This window comes from Sebastes umbrosus, chromosome 12 (assembly GCF_015220745.1).
Source record: "Sebastes umbrosus isolate fSebUmb1 chromosome 12, fSebUmb1.pri, whole genome shotgun sequence".
Classification (NCBI taxonomy): Eukaryota; Metazoa; Chordata; class Actinopteri; order Perciformes; family Sebastidae; genus Sebastes; species Sebastes umbrosus.
In genome coordinates, this window is record NC_051280.1 from 21,515,233 (window position 1) to 21,539,316 (window position 24,084).

The window sequence follows — 24,084 nt, forward strand, 5'->3', positions numbered from 1 at the left end:
ACTGGGACACATTTAGAATGTTTACGTTTAAAATTGTGTCAAGGGTCTAAATATTGTGTATTTGTGACATCACAAATGGACAGAAATCCTGACAGCTTGTTTCAAATGCAGAATTTCTGAATACGGGCTGTGTGTATTTCCCTGTGGATGGAGCGTTTCGATACTTTCACAGTATTTATATAGGACATAAGCCTGCTTCATAATAAAAGAAATGAAAATCTCACTTTTTTATAATATGGGACCTTTAACAAGTTCCATCATGTCAGCTTCAAAGCTGATATCGTTGTGTTCAGGTGTTTTCACTGCCCAAAAGTGGCCAAAAAAGTGAAAATCTTTTTAAAAAATTTAAATGTAAATGTAAATGTTCACATCAAACGTTTAATTACAAAAACTAAAACTGACATGTTTGGGGGAAAATAAAAAAGAAGATATCCAAAATATGTGAGTGCAGAGAGCCAACAACACATGAAAATGTGACTCCGCTGTACCTGTGTAATGAATGAGTCAAACATTTTTTATTTATTTTTTCTTGTTTCTTTTTTTGTTTTATATATGTTGTTGCTGCTGTCTGTATGTCCCTTTTACAAGTATGTGTATGTGTTCCTTTAACCTTTAAAAAAAACGAAAAAAAATACCAAACAATAGATCACAATATGTGACAGAAAACACACAAAAATAATGAAAAAAAAACACAACAATTTTATATTTTTACTTTAAAAAATATATTCACAAAAATGTGTTGTTGTAATGTACCCTTTTAAATTCCTGCCTTTTGTACATAAAAAGCAAAGTATTTTCTATTCTATTCTAAACTCTAAAAGAAAAGCAAAAGATAGGTACAGGTGGGGTCACATTTGATGGTGACACCATGTGTCGTTGGGTCTGCAGTCACAGATTTCGGTGGTGACGGATTTGGGTGTAACACCGGTGCGCAGTGCTGTCCCTCAGTGGGCGGAGTTAACTAACAGCTCACGTGACAACGGTTGCCAGTCAGTGTTGCTTCTATGCGGCTCTTGAGACCGACTGTGTTGTTGGGTTTGATAGGGAGCAGAGGAATATCGAGAAGTATGGTAAGTATATAGAGCACGATAATATATGTATATTACTTTTATATGTGTCGTGGTTAAAACATTTATGTTTCCGGTAACTGCCTATAGGTCAGATTTCTATTTTTAAATGCGGTGTAACGGTCTAAATGGTCCGATGTTGACGCAGCAACTAAACTAGCTTAAACTAGAAATGTCGTCAGTTTCACATCCACAGAGAGGAACTTAACTAATGGTTTACCTCTCTAGCTTCACTCAACTGCTTCAGTTGTTGTTGTTGTTATGAAAGCTGTTGTTATTAGCTGGCTGGCTGTGCTGTAGCATTGTCTCTGATAACGTGAAGAGATAGAGATGTCGTTGAAGTTGCTAATAACCTGTGGTAATATATTCTTAAAGCCAGGTGATGTAAATTGACATCAGATCAGGAGAATATGCGTTATCCTTTCGTTTCCTCGTTTTTATGCAATGTGATAGAAGCAGCAATTGGCCAACGATTTAATATATAATATCTTTTGTTTTGTTTTTAAAGGGGACATATTATGCTCATTTTCAGGTTCATGTTTGTATTTTGGGCTTCTACTAGAACATGTTTACATGCTGTAATGTTCAAAAACACATTATTTTTCTCATACTGTCTGTCTAAATATACCTGTATTTACCCTACTGTCTGAAACGCTCCGTTTCAGTGCATTTCAACGGAATGGCAACGTAATTGCGTTGCAAGGAAACAGCTTGGGTCCATGTTTACATCCTGTCAGCTGATATCATTCACATACACTGCAACAGGAAATAAACTGGGACACATTTAGTATGTTTACGTTTAAAACTGTGAAATTGTCTAAATATTGTAGATTTGTGACATCACAAATGGACAGAAATCCTAACGGCTTTAATCAAACGCACAATTTCTGAATACGGGCTGTGTGTATTTCTCCATGGATTGAGTATTTTGATACTTTCACAGTATTTATATATCACTTAAACCTATTTTATAATATAAAAAAACATGATAATCTCCCTTTTTACAATATGGGACCTTTAATGTACTGTCTTTCCTACTCTTGAGTGAGTGAGATAGACATGCGTGTTAGTCAGTAGTCAGTAACTGTGATTTTTCCAAGCTAAACCTGTTCTGTATGTAAATTAATTACAACATTATTGATGGCACAATGAATAGGCCATGGTGCAACTTTCTTTCATTTCCTCATTTTGACTTGTGCTTACTTGACTTGACTTGACATTCCTCCCAATTATCTGAGTCATCTTGTTTATCTTCTCAACCTTGAGCTTACTTTTGCCCTTTGGTTTGCTTTCATGGACTTGAGCCCTGACAAACCTTTACCCTCAGCTGTCTTACTCAATCACACACTCTCACCTATATACAATTTCCACTCTTCACCTCTAGTGTGCTCAGGTGGGAGACTGGCAGACTGCCAAGTCAATCTACGAGTTCTCTGCCAAGGATATTGATGGCAATGAGGAGTCTCTTGAGAAATACAGGTAAAATATATAAACAATAATATAATGTAATCTTATGGTCTAATAAAGGCTAAGGAATTTCTCTCATAGAGTTTGAAAGCAGCAGTATAGAGTGGAATATTTCTTGCAGTTGTCATGTTTTAGCATAATTGTTTTTGTAGTTTAACCTCTTGTTTGATCTGTTTTTCCCTGCCAGAGGGTACGTATGTATCATCGTAAATGTAGCCTCTAAATGAGGAAAGACGCCGGTAAACTATACTCAGCTAGTGGAAATGCACGCCAACTACGCTGAGAGAGGTTTACGCATCATAGGCTTCCCATGCAACCAGTTTGGAGGACAGGTAACAAGGACAAACTGATGACAACACAGCTTTATATTTATAAATATATATTTCAAATGTTCTAACTTTTGTTGTTGTTGTTGTTTGATCCAGGAGCCAGGGACTGATGCAGAGATTAAAATGTTCGCCCAACAAACTTACAACGTTAAGTATGACCTCTTCAGCAAGATTAATGTGAATGGAGACGACGCTCACCCTCTGTGGAAGTGGATGAAGGCACAGCCCAAAGGCAAGGGAACCTTTGGAAAGTGAGTTATTGTCCTATTTTACTGTTTACTTCACAAATAGTCTCATGACGTGTTCACAAAATGAGTAACAGCCTTTAGTGGAACATGAATTTAATAATGAGGGGTGATTAGAATATCTACTTAGACACTGTGCACTACATCTTGAAGAAGTTATGTTTTCAGCACATTATTGTTAATAATAACCATTATGTACAGTTATCTGCGAGACGTTGAATGAATTCCTAAATAATCATGGTCATAATTCTTGTTATAATTTACTCACCAATTTCATCTCAGTGCGGTAGGACTTTTAACAGTTTTGTAAAGCTGGAGGTCATCATGTCTCCCACATCTCAGTAATTAATTTGTTGGTTAAAATGTAACCATAAATGATGGGAATGGTGGCCCAAACTACAAGAATAGGCCACATGTTGGTTAAAAATAAATACATTGAAAAATTCCTTAGAAAGCACATGTCATCTCTTAAAGTTAGAGGTGTATGGAGAAGGTACAAATAATGTATTTTATCCATCCATTATTTGTAATGGCTACCCGCTATTCAGGATTGCGGGGCGGTTGGAGCCGATCCCAGCTGACATTGGGCGAAGGCAGGGTACACATTGGACAGGTCGCCAGTCTATCACAGGGCTGAAACATAGAGACAGACATAATGTATTCTATATTATTTATAATTTCTTTTTCATACAAAAAAAAGTGTTACATTTTTCACATTTACCCTGAAATGAGAACACTGTGTCGTACACATCCTGTTCAGCTTCTATTACCTCATCGCACTTCTTTCTTCCTCTTTGTTTCTCATTCGCTGTTTGTGAAGTTGTAAAATGTTTCCGTTTTTTACAACATTGAAGAGATTACACTATCATGGTCATCTCATTACAACAAATAACCGTGAGCTAGTTTTGAAAAGGGCATGTAAATCATTCCAGTATTTACATGATACTATGCAAATACCACTTCTGTCCGCTCTCCTCGTAGTCTCCTAGTGGCGGGGGTGGCGGGGTGCGCCAGCTAGCTAATTCTTGTCTCATTTGTGATCTGATAAACATTCAAATTCATCAAAATCAGTGCCCCATATCGCTTTTTTTTTTTTTTTTAAAAGCTACTTACTAGCTTGGAAGTGAGTGGGTCCCTAAATGAAAAAGTTTCTCAGGTTGTATTGTAGTAATTTTTTTCTCTCTCCACAGTGGCATCAAATGGAACTTCACAAAGGTAATTTGCTAATATAGCACTATCCCTTTTTAAGAAACATCTTCAGTAAAATTCTCAACCGCATGAAAAATATGCTAATGTTTTGATGTCTTATTCCTCAACAGTTTCTGATAAATAGAGAAGGGCTAGTTGTGAAGAGATACGGGCCAAATGATGATCCCAGCGTAAGTGGCACTCTGTGATTTTAATAATATGTCTGTGCATGCTGTGTGAATGCAGCAACTTTCATATGATGTTGGTGCATAGTTCAATTTAGCTTTGTTAATATCAATCGGTTGCATTATGTTTGTCATAGTTTAAGCTGATATAGAGAGAAAGAAGACTGTATAAAAAAGATGGATTAAAAGGGTAGAGGAACTGGTAAATAAATGATCCACTGTTTAGATTTTTGCCTTTTTATCCATGTTATTCAGCTTTGTAGTGAAGAGTTGATATCTGTCCGTGGTGCTGCAACGGTGCCATTCCCCACTCGACATATCTGTCATAGTAAAATTTCTACTTATTTCTCTTTACAGGTGGTGGAGAAGGATCTGCCTACGTACCTTTAATAATACTGTCTCCTATGTGTTTGTTTGACCCCTGACCTCTCCCATGGACTTCAGGGTATTGGCGTGTGTGTGTGTCTGGACCAGTGACGGCCTGTCTGTAAACCCAATATTGGGCAGGGCAGGCCTGATGAACTCTAGCGTGCAACTAACCCCCAGAACACACCTATGCCAGACCCATAAGACCATATGAGAGGACATTCATTCAGTAGAGACCCTCCACATCTTAATTCAAACTCAGCCATTCCTCTCTGCAATACAAATACCATCAAGTCCTTTCTGAATGTTAAGTGACAAATATATTCATGTGTCAATGTCAATTTTATGCCATATGTTCCTCAGATTTCTGAAAAGCTACTGATAATATTATTTGCACTTAACTTGCCGAAGGGCCCATTATTGTATCTGTACATCATAACCCATGAAATTGGAAAATAAATGCTGTCTAGGACATTAATTTGTCAAATTACATGCATATATTGAAATCATTATTTTGCTCACCTCCTGGCTTTGTGAATGGTTACTCTACTGGTATGTTTATTAAAAAACACACTCTTTAACTCTATCATACTGCTACACTGGAAGAATCAAATCGATGATAAACTAGACACAATAAAACAATTTGATGAAGAATCTCATCATTTGTTTCATGTTCAGCTGACCAGTGGTGTGCACTGACTTAAAGAGCCTAGGCTATCCTAGTAAATTAATTAAACCAATTAATCGCAAATGTAGCAACTGAACAGGAATATACGTAAAATAGGTTTTTCCATGTAGATTTAGGTTGTAAGTTACTTTAACTTAATCATACTGCTACTGGAAGAAAAAAATTGATGGGAAATTAGACACGATAAAACAATTTGATGAAGAATCTCATAATTTGACATAGAATTATCTAAAGGCATAATTTTATAACTTTTCTATAATGTACAGTATGTCCTAAAGCTCTATATTATGGTTCTGTGTCTTAATATTTGATACTATTGGGTATCCTGATAATTTCCCAGGAAGTTTCCTGGAAATAACTAGTATTTGTAGAGAAAATTGACATTTCCTTAAGAGAACTTCATGGTGCATTTAAACCAATGTAAATATTAATAAATTATTCATGTATTATTGGAAACTATATTCTCCATACTGTATATATTGAATGGTATGCTTGTCTGTTGATAAATTTCTTGTTTGTTTCATGTTCAGCTGACCAGTGGTGTACACTGACTAAAAGAGCCTAGGTTACCCTAGTAAATTAATTAATAGGATTCATTCAATTAATTGCAAATGTAGCAATTGACAAGGAAAATACATAAAAAAACGTTCCCATGTAGATGTAGGTTTTAAATTACTTAAACTTAATACTACTGCTACACTGGAAGAAAAAAATGGATAGAAAAACTATACACGATAAAAAAATTTGACGAAGAATCTCATAATTTTGGTTTATGGGAGACGTGTGATGATCCCTCTCTGCCTGCCAAAGGACAAACTGATATATCATACTTAAAGTTTTTCTGCCAAGACTTTTTTTTTTAAAGTAGAAAAGTAATTAATTGTTCAATGGATATTAAGTAAGAGATAATGACCAATGACACGCTAGCTGTACATTATCCCATTTATTACACGGCTACTTACTTAAGAAATCAATAATTTGACACAAAAACGGTCCGCCAGAGTCCGACATCAGAACTGCGCCCATAGCAACGGTCTGTTATACATAGCAACGGTCTGTTATATAGCAACGGTCTGTTATACATAGCAACGGTCTGTTGTACATAGCAACGGTCTGTTATATAGCAACGGTCTGTTATACATAGCAACGGTCTGCTATAAAGAAATAACAGACTGCAGAACTCCTTGATTGACCAATCAGAATCGAGTATTCAACAAAGCCCTGTAATAAATTGTTTTAACTATATCTATATTCTTGGAGTTTATTGTGGTCCTGGGTATTTATATGAAGGTATTACTTGTATTGTTTCAATTGCCCCCATATGCTGTTACAATCACCCCTGCATGTGGGGGCAGATTTGACTTAATAACAGCGTTTCAATCAATATTATGATTCTTAACATTGCTTGTAAAAACACAAGATAATATAAGATATTCCTTTATTAGTCCAGCAGTGGGGAAATTTGCAGTGTACAGCAGCAAAGGGGATAGTGCAAAAAACAAGATGCATCAGCTAACACAGTTAAAAAAAAAAAGAGTTAAACAAAGTGTAATAAAATATGAACCATTTAGATAGGAGGAAGTATAAAAATAGGAACAGTATTTACAATAAACAGACTATTAACAAAATTGCAGAAGTGGAAAATGATATTGCACAGTGAGAATGAAATGATGACTGTTAACAAGTAGAACACAAGTTACCTACATAAAAACCCTATCCAAATAGCTCAAGAGGATTGTTGACATTAAAATCCAAAAAAATGACACCATTGTCCCTGGTCTCCCCTATCTCATAACCTTTTTTTTTATTTTTATTTTTTATTTTCATCATAACTTTTGTTTTGTTTTTCTTTTCGAGGCGGAAATGGGATTATTAAATTAAATATTAAATTTATAGAATTAATAAAATATGAATGTCGTCTCCCTTTCCAGTGGTATCAATTACCTACCGTTAGCTACGTAACGGTTACACAGTGACGTCCTAACCGTCCTAACGGTTACTGTTGTCAGCTTAGTAAGATGATGCTGTGGCGGCTCGCGCATCAGCCGTTTGCGTGAGAATGACGACGCAGGCGCAGAGTAGCGGCAGAGATGATCAGCACCGCTGGCTCTGAACGTGTCGCTGCGTTTAGCCTAAAATACAGCAGCATATTCGTTTAATTATGTAATTGTAATCAGTAAATATTGAAGAAGGGTGAAATGACAGGATTTTTACGTCGTTTCGAAGCTTAATTATACTCTCCTTGAGGAAGGTTATATCGACAGGGAGGCGTCCGGAGGAGAGCTGGAGATGGACGGGAGGACTGCGGATGATGATGACGGGAGGGCGAGTGAGGAAGCAGCCGCCGGACTCAGTCTACAGCTTGATAACCTGGGGGACACCGGTTCGTATATCTTTCATTTAGAGTCTTTTATTGTCTTGTCACACAGCCCCATCATGTTGGTGGTCGTATTCAAACCCTGCTACATGTGACAGCAGGTGAAGTTGGATATAAGTGGGCAGTATCCTACCATTTATATCTAAACCTAGCTATATGCACACAGATTTGGAAGCTATTTTTGCCATGAAAAGCATATAACTGTAGTTAGAGGAACCTAAGCTGTGGAAATGAATAATAAATTGCTTGGTTAGATAACAGTGTCAAGATTCAAGTCTGCTCTGTTGTAAATGGCCCATGCATGGTGTCACTGCAGGCTGGCACAAGGTGCACATTAGGGATGAGTACACTCACACACACAGTCCCATTAGACCTGATAAAGACCAGCTGCTGTGGCATGAATGTTACCTGTGTGGAGCTATTTACACACATTTGTACATGCATCAGCAGGTGCTATATACCCTGGTATGACACCTACTGCACACTGTGTCATTTTGCTTCCCTTCAGTCTCTTATGTGTCTTCATAATTCTTCCCTTGCTTCCTCTTCCCTAGCTAAATCTGAAGAGTGCTTTACATAATCTGATATGGAATTATAACATAAACCACACACTAATCCCCTGTGGGTATCAATTTTAAAGCATTTGCTGCGGATGTCATGTCTACAAATAACACACAACATACATGCACAACATGTTCATGATATTTAATGTGCTAATGTTAATGAAGGAAAAGCTTCAGCGTCAGTTCACCAGGTCCAACAAGTCATCTTCGCATGTAAACGCAGTTACGTTGGATGTTTGTGCACTGCACACATGATTATTATTAAATCCTCCAGATTATACTTGTATGCAGAGAGCATGAAAAATCTACTCCTGTGTTTAGTGTCACATTAATGTCACAGCAACATGCTGCCACTTTCTCAGTTGAGATCTAATCCTCTTTGCTATGATGACACACAGGCCTTGAGGCATTCTTGTTTTAATATTGGGACAAAATGCCTCATTGCAAGAATATCAAAATGAGCTTTCAGCAAGTGAGTCCTGACACTAACAAACCATATTACAGGTAGCCTGTTTCTCACATCGTAATCAGAAATGCTTCAATGTGTTTGTGCTGTTTGTTGCTTGCAGCTCAGTGGCACATTATTCTGGCCTGACCCTAATCCCACAGAGACTGTTTGTTTGTGAGGCCGCCCCAGGATACTCCTTCTCATTGTTATGCCTGACAGGATTTGATGCAGCGTTAATCTGCAGGTTACAGGTGTGGTCAGCCGCGTGTGTCCTGTCACTGCATGACAGAGTCCACAAGAAACAAGGAAATTGATGAATTTATGAGGATCCACTTATTTATGTGTGTGCAATTGCATGCATTATGTTTTGGTTATTTTTTGCAGAATTTTCTCAGTCCACGTTTGTTCCAATGCTCCAAAAACGAATCAAATTTAACAAAACATTCATGGTGCCCAGTAGAGGATGAATACTAATGACGTTGGCGATCCTGACTTTTCCTCTAGGGCCACCATGAGGTTCACATTTGTTGTTTTGAGTGAAATGTCTCAATAACTATTGGATGGATTGCCATGAAATTTGGTAGATATTCATGTCCCCCTCATGATGAATATGAATACATTTGGCGATCCCTCAACTTTTCATCCATCATCAGGTCAAAAACAAGACATTTGAAGACATCATCTTGGACTTGGTGGGAAACACTGATCGATATTTTTCACAATTTTCTGACATTTTATAGACCAAACAACTAATCGATTAATCAAGAAAATAATCAACAGATTTATCAACAATGAAAATAATCATTAGTTGCGGCCCTAGGTAGCATTATCACTGTGAGCATTTTTGCATACTAATGTTGGCATGTAGCTGAAAGCATCGCTGTGCCTAAGAGCAGCCTAACAGAGCTGCTAATGTAGCTGTAGACTCTATGTCTTGCTATTAATGCAGCTGCTATTGTAAAGCAGCTAATGAGTCAGAGTAGTGGTACACATGTACATGGCTTCAGAGGACCATACTACCTTACTGTTGTTTGGACTTTTAATCAAATATGCTGCAGGTTAGTTTGGATTTTTAAGAATTCAGATTATATGATTATTTCATTTTGTTTGCATGTACTGACCCAGCACAACAAAAACAACTCATTATTATAGTGTATTATATCAACTATTGTGTTCTATCGTGCCTTAGTGATGGCAAACTCTGTGACACAGTGTGTGCTGTACTTTAACATGGCTTAAAGATTCATTATCCGTGCTGTCAACTGCGCTTCCTTAATCTTCAACCTCACACGACCTGAAATTTAGCACGATGATGAAAACCAAGTACTTTGTAATACTGTGAAGTACTGTGAACTGTCTCTTTTCCCATTCCTTCCTGCTCTCTCTACCTCTTTTATACACACTAGACACATACATACACGGCCCAGTCGCGTCCTTCATGCCAGTGGGAAAGATTCTTCCTAATCCTCATTTGTGATTGGCCGTGGTCAATGTGGTCTGGAGACTTTAGCCAATGGCAGCACTCAGATTAGGGAGGAAGTCAATCCAATAGAGTTTTTACCTTCTCGGTGCAAATCTCACTGATCCAGGGATAGAAAACACCGACTGCACTCTGCCGTGATCTGACTCCTGAATGTCAGGTTTTGGTTTAGCCAGGAATTTTGCTGCATGTCTTTGTGGAACAGTTGGCAACCTGTAGGCACTGAACTCTGCTGGTGAGTTGACCACCAATTTATTTAACAGCAAAGTTGATGAAGTTAAATATGTATGAAAGCTGCTGAATTAGCTGTATCTGGTGCATTTTTCCTATTAAATAAATAAACAATAAGATAAAAATGGGTAGCCTGAGCTGGGAGGATGTGGATCTGGATGTTAATAAAATAATCTCACCAAGTTTCGTCATGGAATTATGTTAAAATTTACACTTTTCTTTGCACTTGAAGATATATGGATGGTTTTATATAGATCATATATCATATCTGGATGATTGCTCATTATACATTTCTTTATAAAATCATTTATCTACAGCTTCTAAGTTTGTCTTGATGCTGGTATTCCTTGGAAAAAAGGTCTCAGATGGGTTGGTTAAATAAATGCTAAGTTAAATAAATAAATATGCCAATATATACCTTGATTAAATAGTTGATTGTGCTGTATGTCATGTACTCCTTATGATGGCTTATCTGGGTAACAATCTCCAAACCCAGTGCGAGTCTGATACTAAAGTTGGCATTCCCTGTTAAATTATTAATTGCTAAATAACGCTAAATAATGTACCAATGTGGACATTTCTCAACCTATTTCTCCTTCCCCCTTCTTTCTCTGTCTCTATCCACAGATTCAGACAAGAAGGGTCAGATAACAGAGGTGAGAGGCTACTTCACACTATACACCTGTCTGTCTCACGTGTCTCTGTTGCTTCCTTCTTCTGTTTCCCTTATTTCATCTGTATTGGTTTGCTGCATGGTTCAATTCCACACCTCTGAATGGACAATATACAAGTATATGCAGTACCTATGTCACATATTTCATTCCTTGTGACAGATGCCGTCCCCATTCGGAGTAGGCGCAGCCCATGAGAAGAAGATTGGCCACAGGAGGGTAGATGCCTCTGGTGAGACAACATACAAGAAGGTAGGCTTTTCCTCCTCATCTGTCTTTATCTTTTACCTTAAATACCGTTTGTAGGTTTGCTTGGTGTCACGATTTCATCAACTACGTTCCACCCACACCTTACTCTGTTGTTCTTCTCTCTGTTCCCCGCCTCCAGACTACCTCCTCTGCCTTGCAAGGGTCCATCCAGCTAGGAATTGGATACACTGTGGGCAACCTCAGCTCCAAGCCTGAGAGGGATGTGCTGATGCAGGACTTTTATGTGGTGGAAAGCATCTTCTTCCCCAGGTGCGTTTGTATGGGTGGAGGTGTGTTTATGTGCACGTGTGTGGCAAGTATCTAATATAATCTTTTTGTCTTATTTTACTCTGTTGGTCCCATCTTGCTCCATACAGTGAAGGCAGTAACCTCACTCCAGCCCACCATTACCCGGACTTTAGGTTTAAAACCTACGCCCCCGTGGCCTTCCGCTACTTCCGAGAGCTGTTTGGGATCCGACCAGATGACTACCTGGTGAGATATTTATTTTCTCTGATGACTGGTGCTGCATAGACAGGATTTGAATGTCTTACAAAGTGCTTTGCCAGGGAAATGTTTTCTGTTATTATGCATTGCATATGCAAATATATAATTTGTTCATGTATATTGGAGTGGAAGACACTGTTTAATTCATTATTAAATCTAGCAAATCTATAATAAAAACAGCTTTATAGCTGACTAAATATGGATTTATATGAAGTTCCCTCTGAAAGAATTTGATAGATGGTAAGAGGAGTTATGAAAGAAAACATGCCTCCTGACACTTCAGTCCTCCACTGCTCTGAAAATGAACACACATAAAAAGAAAACTGCGTACACACGAACACACACACAAAAAGTTGCACATGCCCTCGCATATTTTGCATGTGAGGATGCACACATACAGTAAACACACTCACACACACGCGCTGCACGTTTAAGCTCACATCGTACCTGTGCCAGAGGGAGATTAGCAGACTAAAGCTTTCTTTTTTAAACTCCAAGTAGTAGCAGCAGAAGACAGTCAGCGAGTAGTTTGTGTTTGTGTCTGCGTGTTTGTGGTTGAGGGGTGGAGTACCAGTAGAAATGCAATGTGTTGACTAAGCCTTACCTCAGAAAATGAAATTGCTTTGTTAATCTATCTACAAGCAATGGGAACTTTCTCTTACTTTTCAACTTAAGTCTCCAGATTCTAAACGGCTTCATTAGAACTGATATAATTATTTAAGTTTTAATGGCTCCACATCACTCTAAGATATTCAATGTTAATCAAAGCCCACTAATGCTATTGCCAGGCCGCCATTGTAAATATGAATTTGTTCTTAATGACTTGCCTTGTTAAATTAAGGTTAAATAATATACATACACAGTTTAATATGGTTCGCCTCAGTTTAAAGGGGAACTAGGCCCATTTTCAAAATTCATGCATGTTATTCCTCTGTCTAACACAGTCCAAAAATATTAGTAAACATGAATTGATTGCTAAAACTAAAATTTATGATGTCATCAAGTATAAATTATTAACTGCTCCATAATTAATGAATTGGGAGAGATGTTATAAATGACACTGAGAGCACCCAGGGGAATGTTCTGAGTATATGGGAACATTTTCTGTTTCACAACTGTGAACACTACGATAGAATAAACCTCATTTGGGTAGAAAAAAGAAAACAAACATTCTGTGGGTCCACAAAATCAATCTCCCATTCATTGTCTATGGAGCAGAACCAGACTTTATACCCTATGACATCACAAGTTTGAGACTTACTTCTCTGGTTTCTGGCTTTGAGAGAGAGGAACTCATGTTCACAAATACTGAATTAACTTTCCACGACCACGGAAATAACATATTGGAATTCTTCATTTTGGTGGTGCTCACCTTTAACGTAATTCCTGCTAGTGCACATGGTATTCATCAACAGCAAGAAGTGGGTGAAAGTAACATTTTCCCAGTTGAATGAGTAACTTCACGGTAGATAGCACTTTATAACAGTTCTCTTTTTGCTGCTGGTGAGCAATGCCACGTGAGTGGGTAGATGTATTAGTCTTTTGGTTGGCTATTTGAAAGCTCTATTGGATCCAACATTGACAGTGCTATGCAGCCCTACAGTACCCATGAAGTGTTCAAGTTAGGATGAAATTACAAACTCTAGAGAAACAAACATCTCACATTAGATTACATTTTCAAAGACCTTTAGCAGATGGACAGACTGTTCTTTTAAAACAGGCAGCGTAAGCTTAGAGATGAATAAAGTGTGCCTTTATGCCTGTTGTATGTAGAGATTGTGGGTCAGATTGTCAGATCTGAGTTTAAATTGAAATCTCAATTTCTTCCCCTTTGTCTGTTCTCCGTCTAGTATTCTATATGTAATGAGCCACTGATCGAGCTGACAAATCCAGGAGCTAGTGGCTCAATATTCTACGTGACCCGCGATGATGAGTTCATCATCAAAACTGTTCAGCACAAAGAGGCAGAGTTTCTACAGAAACTCCTTCCTGGATACTATATGGTGAGTCAAACCGAGCCCCTCCCTCATCACAATCAATTCAATGGCTGTTTCCAAATTGTTAGTATGTTCTACATTTTGATGTAGTTTTGATATGTATGTTATTATGATATATTATACACTGTGTACAATTCAGGATGTAGTATAGACACATTTGTTGACCAAACACTAGATATACTGAAACATGTATAGTAATTTATAGTATGAATAATTCAAATAGCAAAAAAAGGAACTGAAAAAATGAAACCTTGTCTCAGGTTTTTTAATAGTGTGTCTATTTAGAGATTTGGGTGTGTTGGCTTGGGGTGTTTTTGTACATGTGTTCATGCTTAAGAGCAACCCAGCGCCTGAAACTTCAAGTCATCTTTATCCTCTTTACCCTATCCCCTGGTGTTGGCCCCAGTCAGCAGTGACGCCAGCAGGTGACTTTGTAATAGATATAAGCGGAGAGGTTACACCTGACCGAGACCCGGGCTAAGTACTCCTTAATGGGTTAAGCAAGCAACAGTAGATCACGCTGTCTGGCAGGTGCATGGGCTGAAACACATGAAACTGCATGCCATATTAATTTAATTCTCCCTCTCTCTTTCCCTGTGTCTGCTGCATGAACCCTCTCTCCAGAACTTGAACCAGAACCCCCGGACTTTGCTGCCAAAGTTTTTTGGCCTCTACTGCGTCCAGTGCGGGGGCAAGAACATCAGAGTTGTTGTGATGAACAATATTTTACCGCGCTCCGTACGCATGCACCTCAAGTTTGATCTAAAGGGCTCCACATACAAGAGGCGAGCATCCAAGAAAGAAAGAGAGAAGTCCAAACCCACTTTTAAAGACCTGGACTTTCTGAATGACGTTCCTGAAGGCCTCACTATGGACCAGGACACATACAGCGCTCTGGTCAAAACTCTGCAGAGAGACTGTCTGGTGAGAAAGAGAAGAGGGGGCAGATGGATGAACAGTATTTTATAAAAGTAGATTAACACTTGGGCATTTTATTTTAACAAAGCAGCACAACCACACATTTACTATTCAACTGTTTGCTCAGTAGTTGAAGAATAGAGGAAGAGAAATGAGAGAAAGTGCCTTTTTTATGTATGTGTTCATTTTTGTCATGCGGTAGGCTGTAAAATCAAATCCTTACATGTTGTAAAAAAGCTTGGAAAATATTATAATATATGATTTTGAAACATCACTTATGTGTTTCACGTCAGGTTCTGGAAAGTTTTAAGATTATGGACTACAGTTTGCTGCTGGGGATCCACAACAAGAGCCAAGCCAAGCGAGAGCACCAGCCTCAGGGTTCACCTGCAGCAGGCGGGGATGAAAAGAAGCGCGCAGCTCAGAGAGCTCTGTACTCCACTGCCATGGAGTCCATACAGGGAGGCTCCACATGCAGGGACACACTGGACCATGATGACACGTAAGTCACCGTTTTATAATGTTTGCCCTTATCATCACATTATATTTACAAATGATGGTAATGTTCTCCTGTCTGTCTGTAGAATGGGTGGTATTCCAGCTGTGGGTAGTAAAGGAGAGCGCCTCCTGCTGTTCATTGGAATCATTGACATCCTGCAGTCCTACAGGTAGGCAACAAAAAGTTCAGAAGTTAAAGTTAGGGTTGGTAATGGCTACATTTTAAAAGTTATCCAACTGAAAATCCCCTCCCAGTTTTGTCAACTCTTTTCAAATGAAAGTAGCTAGCGGCTCTAGCTACAAAAGTCTCTAAATCTACAGAGAAAGTCACCAATTCGGCAATTCAACAGCCCTTCGTTCATTTGGGCTGAATGAAATGATTGGACAGGCTAATTACAGCCCTGTGACAGCCACAGATACCAGATGTTTTTGTTTTTTTTGTCAGAGCATTTGATTTATTGATTGCTGTAGGGATGTAAAGAGAATTTCAACAAATATAACAAAAATGTTTTTGAAGAAGTTTACCAACCCTAGCTTTAAAGGTGCCATGTAATATATATATATAAATGAATACATAAAAATTGCAATATTTGATTAACATTCACAAAAACAACAAAACAAAACAAAACTGCAATCAGTTGGTTCAACGTTGACTTTGCATTTTAAACTATGTCCCACAAGGCCAAATCTTCTGCGATATTTACTAGGTTGCTTTAAAATTCAAAACTGAAAAATGCTGCTGTTCTTCCAGCATAAAGAGAGCTTTCAGAGTTTCCCACAATGTCCGATGTCTTCCACACACTTCCAACCTTTGACATTCTCAAAGGAACAGTGTCTAACATTTTAAAGGATCTATTAGCAGAAATTCAAAGTTAATTTAATAATGACATATTGGTGTTTAAACTGCTCTACATAGCACACTAAACCCGTACTGCTGCCTCAATCTGGTGTAATTCGTAAGCTTGCTCTTGTCATTTCAATCTGCCTTTCATCGGACACTTCAGGACACGTTAGATGACAAGGATTTTTTTTTCTTGCTTCAACGTCAGGAAATGATTAGGTTTAGACTGACAGTAATCCAGGCATTATTTGTCTGCAAGGAATATTAAAAGATGGAGAGAGATTGTTGGGAAAAAGCAATCCCAGTCTTGTCATGCTGTTTTTAATCAAATACTAATGGAGGAGACACATAACAGCTATTGTCAGGACGAGTTTGGACATAAGGAATGTGTCTGGTGCTTAGCATAAAATCCAGTCTTTTTAAACAGATGTTAAAATGCACATCAACATTGCAAGTTGGACTGTAGCCTCTGATTCAGAGCTGCCAGGTATCCACAGTAAGTCATGGAATGTGTTTAACTAAATAATTCAACTTGTCTTGTCTGACAGAATGATCAAGAAACTGGAGCACTCTTGGAAGTCCCTCATCCATGACGGGGTGAGTTGCTTTCATATAACTCTTATGTAATGTAATGTAATGTAATAGTCCGTACCCATGAAACAAACCTCACTAAATTTAATTTTTGGCCAAATTTTGTCATTATCTATGTCTGTCTTTTATATAATAGGTTAAATCCCTTGATTGTCATTATGTATGAAAAGTGCAACATCATTAAAATTGCATTGTCTTTGTCTTTTTTTTTTAATTGTCCCACAGGACACAGTGTCAGTTCACAGACCTTGTTTCTATGCTGAGAGGTTCTACAGATTCTGTAGCACCATCGTCTTCAAGAAGAGCAGCTGTGAGTTTACAAATGTGCATGAGCCGTATACTCCTGTAGTGTATGTTTGATGACAACAATGCCGATAAGGAATTATTTTGTTTTCCTCCGTATTAATTATATAGTGCTCCAGGGATGATGTATTTTTGTAGGCCAACCAGGAAGTTAGCATCACCCTGGTTCCTTCGACAAAAAGCCAATGGGATTTTTCCATTGGATTTTGGATTATTGCAGAAAATAAGCTCTGTGGCAAACAATCGTTTAAGATACTTACACGTTTTGTTCAGCAAGATCATCTCCACATCTGAACACTGCTTCTATGATTTTTGAAGCGGGAATGCAATCGGCAGAAGTAAAAACGTTAAGTTATAAACGAACTACACCACGGTTGCATGAACAAGGATGAGTCGGCGTGTTGACATTTAGTAGCCTCATTTAACCACTTGTGAGCAACTGCCTTTTCAACGACCTATAAAAGCTTCAAAATTCACGAGTGGGTTATGTACTGATTTATTTTATGTCATAAAACAGAATGTTAAAAATCTCATTAGCTTGTGTTAACCACAGACCCTTATTTCAGGCATCTAACTAAAAACCCATTCAAAAACCCATTGACTTCCAGACGAGGGGACCAGAAGTGCTAAAATGCTAACTCATTTCTGGGTTTTAGGACTCATTCCTGTAGCACTCTATTGGAGACATTTTACTTTTTGGAATGAGAGCACATGTAAACTATGCCTGGTTTCGCAGCATTGCGATCGTCTCCATCTAAGAGAGGACGAGGGGCTCTCTCCATGTCCAAGTCCAGTGCTGGAACGGGTTCAGCTGGGCAGCGTCCCTCGATAAGCGATGACAGGCAGGAAAACCTGGACAACTTGGAGAACCTACTGGGAGCTCGCAGCTTCCCCATGCTGGAGGACAACGGTAGATTACCTCTTGTAAACTCTATTAGTCCACAATGATATACAGTCATGACATGTTACACACAGGGTTCATTAAAGGTTGTCGTTTTTCACTCAAAGTAAACCCAATAGTATGAGATTGTTTGGCCATGTGGCAATAGCCTTCGTCAAGGCTAGCTGCCTTCATCAAAGCTATTGAGGAAATGTCTATACAACATACTAATGTTGCTGGAATAAAATAGTAGAAAATAAAGAGTGAATTTATGAGTGCCGGTTTTCCCTTGTGATATTGTGTCTTTCTGAACTTGGCACACTAATGGCTTCAACTGCCTGCAACCGAGAGCTCCATTTTCTCTTTAAATGAAATGAAGTGAGCCTTTATTGATCCCTGTGGTGAAATGTGCAGCAGCAGTAACGAATCAAAGTAATGGTAAAACAAATCAAGACTAGATATTCAATGATAGATATGACCATATGAAGAAAAAGTTGTAAAGTAATTCCAACTTTGTAGATGTCCAACTGAATATAAAAGTCCCGATCGCATAATGTACAGCTTTGAGTGCAGTAATTGGTTGAGGTATAGTGTTGTACAATTAGATGGTAGTGAACTTCAGTGAAGGTTTGAAGGACTCTGTGGTACAAGCACACATATTTACTTTGATTTATGTCTGATTTTGTTAAAGCAAATAAATTCTGTTTGTTTTTCGTAGTATATTTTCATCTCGTATCATCATCTTCATATTTCATGATCTCTTTTTATATATCTTGGTTAATTTTTTATATCAGGGAGAGAGCCACCCTGCACTCCTCCTTCCTTTGAAGATGCTACCACAGCTTCTATCGCCACCACGCTCTCCTCCAACAACTCCTTACCCACCACCCCCTTCGATACACCAGAGCACCCACGCTACAGGAGACAAATGCTTTCCCCAAGTGTGGCCAGGTGAGAATAATTGCATGAATATGCAATGATGTATCTACTGTATAATGATGATATTCGATGAAAACAACCATGTACAATGCGCTTTCAGGGCACAGAGAGAGGTGGTTGAGATTCATGGGGAAAAGCAGGACACCATTACAGTGGAGGTGGAGCTCAGGTACACATGTGTATACAGCAATACCCTACTAGTACAATGTCCACAGCTGTATGTGTAACAGTATTTTAACAGTGTTCTTTGTCTTCATACAGTAAAATCCCAAAGAGCACGGAGCTCACACAGATGACAGAAATGACCTCTCCCAGCCATCTGTCACCTGACCGTCAGCCCCACGCCATTGCTTCATCGACCCCTCCCTCTCTTAGTCCATCCTCAGCTTATTCCTCCTCCACCCTTCCTCCTTCCTTTGTGTCTTCCTCCTCCGCTGCTCAACCAACCAGCCAGTCATCCTCCGCACTTGCTTCATCCATCCGCCCATCCACCGAACCGCTCACCTCTCCTCAGTCATCCACTCTTCCTTCTCCGACCTCTCACTCAGCTGTGCAGTCCACGCTTCTCACTTCAGCTCCAATCACCTCCACCCTCCCACCTGGCTCAGCATTTACTCCCATCTGCCCTGCAACTTCTCCCTCCTCCACCCAGAGCTCCTCTCACCACCTCCCCTCGACCCCTCCCTCCTCCCACCACCTCCCCTCGACCCCTCCCTCCTCCCACCCTCCGAGCCCCCAGGTGCCTCTGCAGGCACCGCGCACACCGTGCAATCAGCTGTCTGTGTCCAGCAGCCACAACTCACTGGATGGGGAGGTGCAGGTGTCTGACATCTACTTTGTAAGTCCCCATTATCATATCAGTGCTTTGTTTTTTTTTTCTTTTTTTGCAGAGGATGTTAAAAATTGGATAATGAGCCAGCTTCAAAGTCGTGAAACAAAACAAAATGAGCTGAAAGTTGAACTGCCGTGAGCTTTGAAATCAGACAAAACAAGACAGAATTCTCATTTATTTTGAAGAGGCTTTCTGTGTAACAATGGAAAAATGATTTTAACTGGATCTAATGTATCAGTACGCGTTCTCATTAAACCAGTCAGTATGCTGGAAGAAGCTCTCTTCGGTTTTGTTTTGTAGCCCGTCCTCTTCCAGAGAGTAAAGATCATTTTCCTTCTCCTGTTTTTCTTTGATCTACTGGGTCTGTTGCAGTGGCTCAGTCAGGACAGCGTGGTAGAGTTATGATGGTGAGGGGGGTGGGGGAGTGTGTGTGTTGCAGTGTGCACGTACTATGGGGTTGCTCTCGCTGTCCAAAATGCTTTTTTCTAAAGCACGACGCTGCCACCGGTCATAGTTCATGCTTTTGAATGAATCGGCAAAACACTGGGGGTGTCTTCACTGCACAGCATGATGGATTTATATCTGTCGATCTGCATTCATGTGTCTTGTCAGTGTCATGCACAGCTCCTCATAATTCCCTCTCTTTGTTTGAATATGTTTTACATTATAGCATTCATTCTCCATTTTTCCTTTCTCTCCTCAATCATAACTGCTTCTTTCATCTCACATCTTCTCTCATCTTTCTCCTCCTCTGTGTACTAATTCTTTCAATTCCCTTTATTTTCCTGTCAACGCACAATATGCATTGGTGTGTTCATCTGCGTGTGTGTGTGTCCATCCATCCATCCATCAGTATGCAGATGGCAGATATTGGGTGTACTCTCCAGTTCTTGGCCGTCGTAAGCTAAACTCTAGCTCAAGTTACAATGTAAGTCACCACCAAAGTAGTAGTAGACTCATTTGTTCCACGTACCATCGCATTGCTGGTTCCATAGGGACCTTCACAAGCACGGCTGATTATGGATCTTCAGAAGTACTTCAAAGTAAAGCTACAGTGCATTTTTTTCCACATAACTTATTTAGTGTTAAAGTCTGCAAAAGAGACATTGCATATTCATAACTGCAGCTTCTGAAGGGCCATCATGTGCATTTACATGGAGCATGCATCTTTATATAACAGTAATTTAAATGTTTGGGCATCTTGGGCCTGCAGATACTTCACTGTAGTTAGCTTTTAGTGGCTTTATGCTTTTGGTGATCCCCGAAGCTTCTGTCCTCAGATAGCATAGAGGACCTGACAAGCTGATTAGTGTTGTCAGTGCCTGGCTGGAATGAAATCTCTCTTTCTGACATTGGAAAGTTGCACTTGTTTACATTTTAAAGCCCCTGAAAACATGGTTTCAAATACTGAGTATTTTTATTCAACATCAAATATTCATGACTTACAAATGATTTACTAAGAGTTTTACCATCAAAAATGTATCTGCTTCATGTGGACTGTGTGGGTGTGGTTTGATCCGATGGGCAACATAAGCAAACAACCCCAGATTTTAATTCAAATGTTTATAAACTCTGAATAGTGCACAGAAGCTTGTCACATCACCTATTTACAATTTAGAAAAGGCAAATCTAAAAATATAAATAAAGATATTTCCGATGTGAAATAACCTAAACTTTTGTGACTTTGCCGGAAGATTTTGTGTTTATTGACGATCCCATCTGTCATAATAAGAAGCTGATTGAGAAAATCTGATTTTGGGGTCTTTAAAGTGAAATTGCACTAATCTTAGCCAGAATATCCAGATTACATCATCCCTACTAATTGAGACCCTGTAGATTTTCCTTAGCAAGTTGTCCTCATGTCTATGAGAAACTCATAGACTGAGCATACTGTGTGCACAGTTGAAAAATTAATCTTGCTGCCCCCAACATGCAAAGTTGCACCTGGCAACTTTAAACCACTCAGTGTCTGGGAAATGTATTTTTTATAAATGTATCTTTCCCGAACTCCCCCCTCATTTTTCTCCTCTTGTCTCCTCTCTTCTTCTTGCCTCCCTCTGCTGGCTGTGTTGGATAACAGCAGAATCAGGAGGATCGAGGCTGGGTGTATTCTCCTCTGCACTACGGCTCGGAGTCCGGAAGGGGCTCGGATGGGGAGAGTGAGACAGTAAGTTTACAGTTCATTCATTATTGGCCATTAATTCACAGAAAAGAGATGAGTGTACATACAGTATTTTTTATATTCTCCTGCTAGTGTTTCTCCTACTTATCTTCTATTTCTCTCTCCCTATTTGTCTCTGTGCTCTTTCAGTAACTCACAGTGGAGACAGTAGTGATGGGTGGAGCCAGAGGCTGTCTCCTTACAGAAGCTGTGAGGTTTGAATAACAAAGCTACCAGGGCACTCTGGGAATTAATGCTAGTCTCCCAAGCTGCATGTGGGAGCTTGTTTTGCCAACAAAGACTAAAGGAATGAACTTAGAAGCATTCAATACAACGATACAATCATAAATACAGTCACATACATTCAAAAGAACATACAACAATCAAAATATGCAAAGAAAATAATAATCATAAAGCATCTATTCCTGACATCAAGCAGAGAAATAAAGTTAAATCACATAGCTGAGTGGCATTGTGAATGGTGGCTGTTAAGTCAGGTATTGTTGCAGCCCTGCTGCCTGCTGTGGAGTTTTTTAGTGTTCATGAGTCACGCTGCACTGTGCCAGCTCTGGCTATGCAATATGGACATACTGTACGTGTTATTGGTTTCTCTTTTTGACTAAATGCATAACCACTTCAGAGTTTATTCATGCGTTTATTTTTCACTAGGGGCATGTCAAAGCTGTATATAATTTTATTTTAGCACTTTATCAATGTACATGTGGCTGAAATCGTATATGTTTTGTTATTTTGTCATCAGTTATTGTTTGAAAAACACTCAAACACACAGTTAATGTTTTTTGTGTGCTGTGTCTGCACAGTGTTCTGTTTTTTTCCGGCGTGGTGTTGTGGTCCACTTAAGAAACTTCGATCTGACATTGAATGGTTGTGTTAAAAATGCCTTATTGACAAAACTCATTTTCATAACGGTTTTTGATGTCTTGGTCACATCTAATCATTTCAAAACAACTCAAAAATATAAACGTGCAGAATATTATATTGTGTGCAAATACCAAATATTTGAAGCAGAGTTAAAACAATATAGCAACCATGCATTTACACCTTTTCAGGATTTAGAAACAAGAGATCAAGAGCGAACAAAGGAAAAAAATAATCAAATTGTCTTTTGTAAATTGTAGATAAACTGTGTGTGTGTGCTTAAGCACATGCATGTAAGTCTGTATGTGCCCATATGTCTCTGTGTGCATGTGTTTGCATGCATATTGATGTGTGATTGGGAGATATGTTTTCTGTCCTGCCTATTTGTCAAAAGGTGTAACTTCCATTTGTTGTTATAGGCCATGAAAGTCGGAATCAGCTATAAGCATGTTGGCTGTGTGCGAAAAAGGAAATAGTCTTTAATGACTGGATTATCCGTAAACGACCAAATTAAACAAACTGAGCTGAACTGAAATAACATCAAAATTTCTGTACAGTTTGGTAAGAATATGAATCTACTGTTGCCACAGACAGAACCCCCCTTCTTCCATACATGGTGATACTTGTTGCAACAAGATTGACCATAATTAGACCTTGACCTTGACCTGACTGTGTCGATAAGCACTGCTGTAAAGTATTACTGTGATATTTGAGTCTGCTGACGTTAACCTGCCTGTTTGTAGGCAACAGTGTTTGTAGCTGATCACTGTGTAAAAGAAATAAACATTATATTGTGTAAAAAAAACAAAAAAATGTTGGTTTATTTTTTACATTTTTATAAAATATCCAGATTCACAAAACCAGCTGAGAAGAATATATTTTAGCTGTCAAGTGTTATTTGCATAATTACCCCACTAGATGGCACCACAATGTCTCAGAACGACAGTATAGTTCTTAATGCTGCCACATCTTGTCTGGAATCTCACAGTTGTGCACAGTCTTGTGCTACTTGAGAATTCAAGACTCTTAGTTGTACTGTAAAATTAAATTGCACAAAGGCATATGCCATTATATGAGCTACATAATTATTTTTATTGTGTTCATGATAGACCATAAAAGGGATGCTCATATTTAAAGCCTCATACCTCAACCCCCCCACATAACACTGACATTTTAACGCACGC

General features: G+C 38.8%; 2 protein-coding genes across 7 annotated transcripts; both read left to right on the forward strand.

Moving 5' to 3' along the window:
* Nucleotides 1-914: 914 nt before the first annotated feature.
* On the forward strand, nucleotides 915-5,343 carry LOC119499177 (phospholipid hydroperoxide glutathione peroxidase-like). Its single transcript, XM_037788431.1, has 7 exons — nucleotides 915-1,070; nucleotides 2,452-2,546; nucleotides 2,722-2,866; nucleotides 2,960-3,114; nucleotides 4,299-4,323; nucleotides 4,428-4,487; nucleotides 4,839-5,343. The coding sequence occupies exons 1-7, from the start codon at nucleotides 1,005-1,007 to the stop codon at nucleotides 4,869-4,871; spliced, it is 579 nt and encodes a 192-aa protein (XP_037644359.1). The 5' UTR covers nucleotides 915-1,004; the 3' UTR covers nucleotides 4,872-5,343.
* A 2,240-nt stretch (nucleotides 5,344-7,583) lies between these two features.
* On the forward strand, nucleotides 7,584-23,705 carry LOC119499198 (phosphatidylinositol 4-phosphate 5-kinase type-1 gamma-like). Of its 6 annotated transcripts, none has more exons than XM_037788446.1 (18): nucleotides 7,584-7,918; nucleotides 11,262-11,290; nucleotides 11,468-11,557; nucleotides 11,694-11,824; nucleotides 11,932-12,049; nucleotides 13,912-14,064; nucleotides 14,683-14,982; nucleotides 15,270-15,478; nucleotides 15,561-15,644; nucleotides 16,864-16,912; nucleotides 17,132-17,216; nucleotides 17,946-18,119; nucleotides 18,884-19,040; nucleotides 19,129-19,197; nucleotides 19,290-19,866; nucleotides 20,714-20,788; nucleotides 21,941-22,027; nucleotides 22,172-23,705. In XM_037788446.1, the coding sequence occupies exons 1-18, from the start codon at nucleotides 7,825-7,827 to the stop codon at nucleotides 22,172-22,174; spliced, it is 2,484 nt and encodes an 827-aa protein (XP_037644374.1). In that variant the 5' UTR covers nucleotides 7,584-7,824; the 3' UTR covers nucleotides 22,175-23,705. The 6 variants fall into 6 exon arrangements, 4 of the variants coding, with proteins under 4 accessions (XP_037644374.1, XP_037644375.1, XP_037644376.1 ...); XM_037788447.1 differs by having other exon boundaries at nucleotides 21,944-22,027; XR_005209338.1 differs by lacking the exon at nucleotides 20,714-20,788 and adding an exon at nucleotides 20,233-20,267 and having other exon boundaries at nucleotides 7,585-7,918.
* The last annotated feature ends 379 nt before the right edge of the window (nucleotides 23,706-24,084 follow it).

Bases quoted from the DNA above. Each gene is read 5' to 3' on its own strand.
- LOC119499198 (XM_037788446.1), top strand. From the start codon at position 7,825: ATGGACGGGAGGACTGCGGATGATGATGACGGGAGGGCGAGTGAGGAA. The intron at 7,919-11,261 runs GTTCGTATATCT...CTCTATCCACAG, and splicing joins TGATAACCTGGGGGACACCG to ATTCAGACAAGAAGGGTCAG. The intron at 14,983-15,269 runs GTGAGAAAGAGA...GTTTCACGTCAG, and splicing joins CTCTGCAGAGAGACTGTCTG to GTTCTGGAAAGTTTTAAGAT.